Source organism: Manihot esculenta, chromosome 16, assembly GCF_001659605.2.
Source record: "Manihot esculenta cultivar AM560-2 chromosome 16, M.esculenta_v8, whole genome shotgun sequence".
NCBI classification, from domain to species: domain Eukaryota; kingdom Viridiplantae; phylum Streptophyta; class Magnoliopsida; order Malpighiales; family Euphorbiaceae; genus Manihot; species Manihot esculenta.
The window spans coordinates 6,598,730-6,605,574 of record NC_035176.2 but is presented as its reverse complement, the minus strand read 5'-3'; the positions used below and the strand labels follow the sequence as shown (position 1 = coordinate 6,605,574).

Sequence of the window (6,845 nt, the reverse complement as noted above, 5' to 3'; positions counted from 1 at the left end):
TTGATTTTCTTTCCATTAATTGCATTAAAATTTCTATTAAATGGTTGTTCAATTTAGATATTACTTGTTGCAATTTTAATAGATTATACTGCAATTGCTCAATGAGCATATTGCCCAACTCTATAAATTCAATAAATCACAGTATAGCTATAATTCAATTCAATTCAATTCAATTCCACATTCTATAGAATCAATTGATTCCAAAATTGTAGAATTAGAAAGTCTATTAATTTAACAAAGTGAAAATTTTCAAAATAATTAAAACCAGTCACAGATGACATTCATGCTAACATAAAATAACCATTTCTCAAAAGCCAATAACAAAAGTCATTAGTTCCTTTTATTTGAGCTTTGTGTAAATTCTATTGACTGCACTTTAGGTTTACATATAAAAATTAATAGCAAAATCAGTAAGTTTGTTGTCAACGTACATATATGATCATTTTTTTTCTTTCCCTTTTATTAATAAATTATCGATGATTTAATTAATTATTATAATTTTTATAAATTTAAATATTCCAATTCAAATATTTACTATATAAATTTTAACTAGTCTAAAGATATACCTATATATTCAGAAAAAATTATTCTAAACAATCATTGTATATCCAATGATTCCATATTAACTATTAATTCTAATAAATTAACTCGGAAAGTATGAGGCTTTCTGTCCTACAATTTATCCCAATATCAGGAGACATAAATATCTTTAAATATTAATTAAAAAAAAGAATTACATTAGAAAATTCTTCGATTTCAAACATGGAATCTGACGAAACTGGGATCTTTTGGAATTCAAAAAATTTTAACACAAAGATACGAGTGACATTGTTCCAATGCAATGCGTGCAAAAACAAACTAAATTGCCAATTTTACTATAGATTTACAGATTCAACTAGCAAAGGAATTAATCAAAGTTCAAAAAATAATAATAAAGGAAAAAATTCACTCAGAAGTTTAAAAGGAAGGAAAAAAAAATGGTACCAGTAATCCAGTATATCATTTTTTCAACAGGGAAACTTAAACCAGCTGATATATCTGCTTATGTTATCCCATCAACTTCCAACCATCAGAATTACTTCATCCTGGCAAGAATTCAGCTGTATTTTCAAGCCACCACATGATGTCTGTGGTCCTACAAAGGTTGCCTTTACATGCAAAGTTTATTTTGGCATTTCTTACAACTCCATGTCAGTCTCCATGTATAAATCCAGTCTCTCTCTAATCCTCTACACGTCTGAGCTCACAAGAAAAATTTTGTGTCTTTCCCTAGGCGACAATCCCATTTCAAACTGTTGAATTCACTGTTTTTGTCACAAGAAAAACTCCAAGCAAACTTGAAATTACTCCAACTGGCTGCGATAACCAACAATGCAGATCGTTTCGATGTCTCTTCCATTAAGGCACTTGAATCATAGGCCAGCATTTTATACTTTTCCTGATTGCTTACGGAGCTGCAATTTCATAATGCTGCAAAGGAGTAATTCATGGAGAATTTCCTGGAGAGGGTGATGAATCTGAAGCTTCTGCAAGAGCTTCAAGCATGTTTATGACCTCAGTTGTGTCATCCAAATAGTACTTGGCTTTGCTTGGTTTTTGTCCAACAGTACAGGCAAAAACAGATGTGCTCGAGGATAGAACACCGTTTGCTGTTGCGTTGCCAATGATCTCAAACATGTCCTCATCTGATCTGTCATCACCTATGCACAATACAAAATCAGCCTGCTTTCCCCTTTCAACCATTGATGTAAAGATCCTTTCTGCAACAAACCCTTTACTGATTCCCTGAAAAATGTAAAATTTAAGTTAGAAACCAGTGTCAGACACTCTCAAGTGGTATATGGAAAGTATGTAGGTACATACAAAACACCATATCCAAAAAGTCATAGATAATCCTCTACTTCTAATTCATAGCACCGATGAAATGATATAAACTCTAAAAGCAAAATAAATTTTTCAATGTTATCTTTTGATATTTATGATTCATAAATGGTATTGTAAACGATTAAGTCAACTCCTCATTCAAAAAAAATAAAAAGTAAATTGAAACAATTTCACAGTTCAAAGAATATCATGCATTTTTAGGTGCAACCACCATAGTTGCTTCAATAAAAAAAAAGTTCATAAAATCATTTAACCCGGTGAGTGAGAGCTCAGATATTCAGGTAGCACTAGTAGAGTTATGGGAGCTAGGAGCAGGAAACAAATTCCCTAAGGTACATAAACTATTAAACAAAGAAAAAAAAAACTCAAATTTTATTAATTCTCAATAATACTTATAATAATATCATCTCCCAAAAAAAAAAATACTAAGATCTTAAGTATCCATAGCAAAATAACTCATTCTGCTGATACTAGGAAAAGGAATTCCAAAACAACTATAACATCAACAACTAATCCTTAAAATTAAACCACTTGGGGTCAATTATATTGACCATTTTTGGCTAGTTTAACACCATTTCCGTATCAGTATCCAAAACCTCCAAGTCATTTTAAGTCTTCATTTCCTTCTCACTCCTCTCACTATCAACTTGTCACACTTTTATACCAAGGCACTTAGTTTTCAAGGTTGGACATGACACCATCTTCATCAACCATCACTTGTTTTATCCCGAGATGTGCTACTACACTCTCTGGTGGGAACTCTATAAATATTTCTAGAAAATAACAGAAATACTATATAAAAGTCTAAATTTCCTAATCCTATGATGAATATAATTCCTAACTTGAGTCTTCCAATACGAGATTAGATAAGGAACAATGAGGTTTTTACAAAACTTCACCTTAATCAAATGCAATTTACTTAATGCAAAGCAGGGTGCATATAATTCAGTTCCACTAATGTTTATGGTGTATGGTAGAAGCATGCATTTGAAGTTGACCATTTAACAACTCGATCCATAGCGCACGATTCTACTATTTTATTAATTTACTCTCTAAGAATGCACTATAGCTTGGATTTTATTACTACTAATATTATTAATTTTTTATATTTTATGGTGGGTGGGACAGGGTTTTTCATTCAGCTAACTGAGCTGATTATGCATTAGAAAAAATTTCATGCCATATTCAATTGCTTATCAATTTCTAACATTCCCCAAACCAATTAATATAAAATATGTGCATCTGTCCTTACCAAAGCCCTTAACCACACAAATTGAGAACCATAAGCAACTTCATTGCTCCGAACGAAAGGAGATAGGGGTTAGCAGTATATTAGTATTACATAGAAAATAATACATAGAGCCTGTTTGGCATTGAATTTGGAGGCCAGAAAAGAGATTTTTAGAAAAAACATCATTTTAAATGTTGTTGAAAAAACCAGTTTAGGAAAAGCTGTTTTGATATTTTGGTGTTCTTATGACTAAATTATGTCCAAAATAATTTTAAATTATTTTTTAATATTTTCTAAGTAGTACTTCTAAGAAAGTGCTTTTCTCACAGTGGCTCTAACAGCAATGCCAAACAGGCCCATAGTAATCTCAGGAAGTAAACTTATTGCTTTCAAAATATTGAAAGCACCTCCATTTGGCATCATCAGCAGAATGGACAGAATTTAAAATTAGACGGCTTGAAATTTGGAAGTAGAGTAGAGATGTGCACCTGTGGCTTTACTTCCACAATGAACTGACCACTTTTTACAGCAACAGGTTCATTTGCTAGCACACTTTCTAAATGGTCCAACATCTCCTTGGCCTGGCTGGCTCCAAAACCTGGATCAGCATCCCTATGATGCCAAACTAAGGCACTCTCCTTGGTCTCAATAGAAGAGCCATCAGTTGATTCTGTGTATAACTTCATGACAGGCTCTGCTATGTGAATCCATCCAAAGTCGCTATTCTGTCCACAAGTCTCCCATTGCTCATCCACAGACCATCTGGCACATTAAGCTACTTAGATACAAGTGCAAAGAGTGGTGAAAGAGTAAGAAGTGAGAAAATCAATATCATACCTTATAAAATAGCCATGTTCAGCAGCGATTCCAAGCTTCTTGCAAGGAGAAAACCACTTGCCTAAACTTTCCCTTCCTCTACCACTTACAATGAAAACAGTGTTCTTCACATCACCACACAGAGCATTAATTATAGATATGACCTCTTGACTTGGAGTCTTATTGATGGATGTTTGAGGCATTACAGTTCCATCATAGTCCAACAATATAGCCCTGTTTTTGGACCTCAAATAAGCCGAGACAATAGCATCGGTAGATAACTTTCTGAAATTAGGATCAAGTGCAACAACCCTGAAACCAAAGCTGAAGCCAATCCCCCAACAACGCCTTCTAAAATGGTCTTTGCAAGTTCTTTCCATATCTTGGAAGAAGCTTTTTGACCAGTATGCCACATCATGTGTGCTGACATATCTGTAATGCTTCTCATGGCGCAACTGCTTCTCAGATTCAGACATTGAAATTGCCTCATTCATCGCCTCAGCAGTTGCTTCAATGTTCCAGGGATTGACCCGAATCGCACCACTGAGTGAAGGAGAACATCCAATGAACTCTGATACAACCAGCATGCTCTTCTTGGGCCCACTGGATTCAGAACTAGACTCTGACCCAGATACACCCTGTCTGCACACAATGTACTCATAAGGAGTAAGATTCATTCCATCCCTCACAGCTGCCACAACAACACATTCTGCAACAGTATAGTATGCAGCTCTTTCACTGAGGGATACTGGCCTATCAATGAATACAACTGGTTCATACCCAGGTTGACCAAAAGTTTCATTAATTCTCTTGCAGCTTGCCTGTATTTCAGCCTGTATCTCCTCAAGATCTTTCCCCTTTCCTCTAGCAGGGTTAGCAATCTGCACCAAGACCGCCCTCCCCTGCCACTTCGGATGCTGCTTCAGCATCTGTTCCATTGCCAATAGCTTCAAATTGACACCTTTGAATATGTCCATGTCATCAACCCCGAGTAGGACAGTCTTTCCTTCAAACTGCTGTTTCAGCTCTCCTACTCTCCATTCCTTATCTGCAAGTCTCAAAACTGACTCAATCTGACCCATGTGAATCCCCACTGGCATGATCTTTATTCCAACTGTCCTTCCATAATACTCCAACCCAATATAACCTCTCTTTGATTGATACTCCAAACCCAGCATTCGACTGCAACAAGAGAGAAAATGACGTGCATAATCAAATGTGTGAAAGCCAATGAGATCAGAATTCAACAGAGCCTTAAGGATCTCTTCCCTCACAGGTAAAGTCCTATATATCTCAGATGATGGAAATGGACTGTGGAGGAAAAACCCCATTCTCAATCTATTAAACCTTCTTCTCAGAAATGTGGGTAGCACCATCAAATGATAGTCATGAATCCAAACATAATCATCCTCTGGGTTTAAAACCTCAACCACTCTTTGAGAAAAGATCTTATTTGCAGCCACATATGCCTCCCACAAAGATCGATCAAATCGCCCACCATGACTAGCTGAAAAGGGAAGCATATAGTGGAAAAGAGGCCACAGATGTTGCTTACAGAACCCATGATAGAATTTGGACAAAATATCAGGGGGCAGAAATGCCGGCACACACTTGAACCTATCCAATAAAAGCTGTGACACATCATCTTGTTCACTCAAATCAACTTCCACCCGCAAGGAACCTACATATATAACTTCCATATCTTCTGGCAAGCCATCTTTTAACTGCAACAACAACGAGTCCTCATCCCAGCTAAAACCCCATCCTTTATTATCTGGTCTGCGTTTAGCTTTCACTGGTAGCTGATTGGCCACAATGATTATACGGTCCTGAACCAGCGAAGATGGCACATCCGAGGCTACGCTATTGGCCTGATCGTCATCAAGCTCAGAAATGACCCCAGGAACGGTCATTACACGAGGCAACCGTTTCTTTTCACGGGGTTGACCCATTACCGGGAAGTTACCAGAGGCTAGATCTAAAAGATTGGTATACGATCTAGACATCATCTTCGCTCTCTTCTTTTGACAACCCTTTACAACTCAGAAACTATCAAAAGATCTCAGATTGTTTTCCCTCAGAAATGACTATAATTTGGCAGGATCTGAAATGAGTATGAAACAAATATCATCGTTACAGAACAAGAACTTCAAAATCACACAATCAACGAAATGCATGGACTTCAATATTAGTACCCATCAGTTAAAGAGATCCCAATATGGAACATGATCTATACAAACCCTTTAACATGAGAAAAAAATGAATAATTTACAAAAAAAAAAATGAAAAATAGATGAATTGATTACGTATGACATCAAATGTAACAGAAACGAACAGATTGAAAACTAACCTCAGCTTTGAAACGAAGAAAGAAAGTTTGTATCTTTCTCTTTGGATCTGAAATCGAATATTAAAAATAAAATGGAAATTTTATCTGCACAAGAAAGAAATCTAGGGTTTGGTTTGGTCCTTTCTATTTCTCAAGAGTCGCACATACAATCTCTCTTTTCCTCTCCTCTCTCTCTACAAACTGCTTTCCTTTATTTTTCCTCTTTGAAAAAATAATAATAAATAAAACGTTTTTGTAAAAAATATTCAAGAGGATAAGGTCGGCCAGTAGACAACCCAGTAATGCCAGCTGGCATTGGGAGTTCTTAAAGTCACGCGCGCTTACTCCCAGGTGGTGCACAGGCGCCTACGTGTCATGAGAATAACATGGAAACGTGTCAAGAGATGAGGTGGCGCAGGTCCCACACGTCATTGCATTAGCACATCCATTCAACAAAAAGATCACATGTTTCTTTGTAGCTCCATGACAATTAATACCAACCAATCCTGTTTTTGTCGTACCAACATTGGACTTTTTGTCTTCAACCATCACCAACATGTATATTTATAATTTCTACTAAATTAA

At 36.0% G+C, this 6,845-nt stretch overlaps 1 protein-coding gene across 2 annotated transcripts; it reads right to left on the bottom strand.

The window, feature by feature from the left end:
• Positions 1–770: 770 nt before the first annotated feature.
• Positions 771–6,493, bottom strand: LOC110602852 (probable alpha,alpha-trehalose-phosphate synthase [UDP-forming] 7). 2 transcript variants are annotated; one of them, XM_021740433.2, is made up of 4 exons: positions 6,282–6,490; positions 3,953–6,035; positions 3,604–3,877; positions 771–1,785 (listed from the first exon to the last, which is right to left on the bottom strand). In XM_021740433.2, exons 2-4 carry the CDS (start codon positions 5,938–5,940, stop codon positions 1,486–1,488), a joined length of 2,562 nt encoding a protein of 853 aa, XP_021596125.1. In that variant the 5' UTR covers positions 5,941–6,035; positions 6,282–6,490; the 3' UTR covers positions 771–1,485. The 2 variants fall into 2 exon arrangements, with proteins under 2 accessions (XP_021596125.1, XP_043807743.1); XM_043951808.1 differs by lacking the exon at positions 3,604–3,877 and having other exon boundaries at positions 6,282–6,493.
• Positions 6,494–6,845: the final 352 nt, after the last annotated feature.

Coding starts and splice junctions, on each gene's coding strand:
- LOC110602852 (XM_021740433.2), bottom strand. CDS start 5,940: ATGATGTCTAGATCGTATACCAATCTTTTAGATCTAGCCTCTGGTAAC. Junction 3,878..3,952: donor GAACATGGCTATTTTATAAG/GTATGATATTGA, acceptor TTAATGTGCCAG/ATGGTCTGTGGATGAGCAAT. Junction 1,786..3,603: donor TTGTGGAAGTAAAGCCACAG/GTGCACATCTCT, acceptor TACATTTTTCAG/GGAATCAGTAAAGGGTTTGT.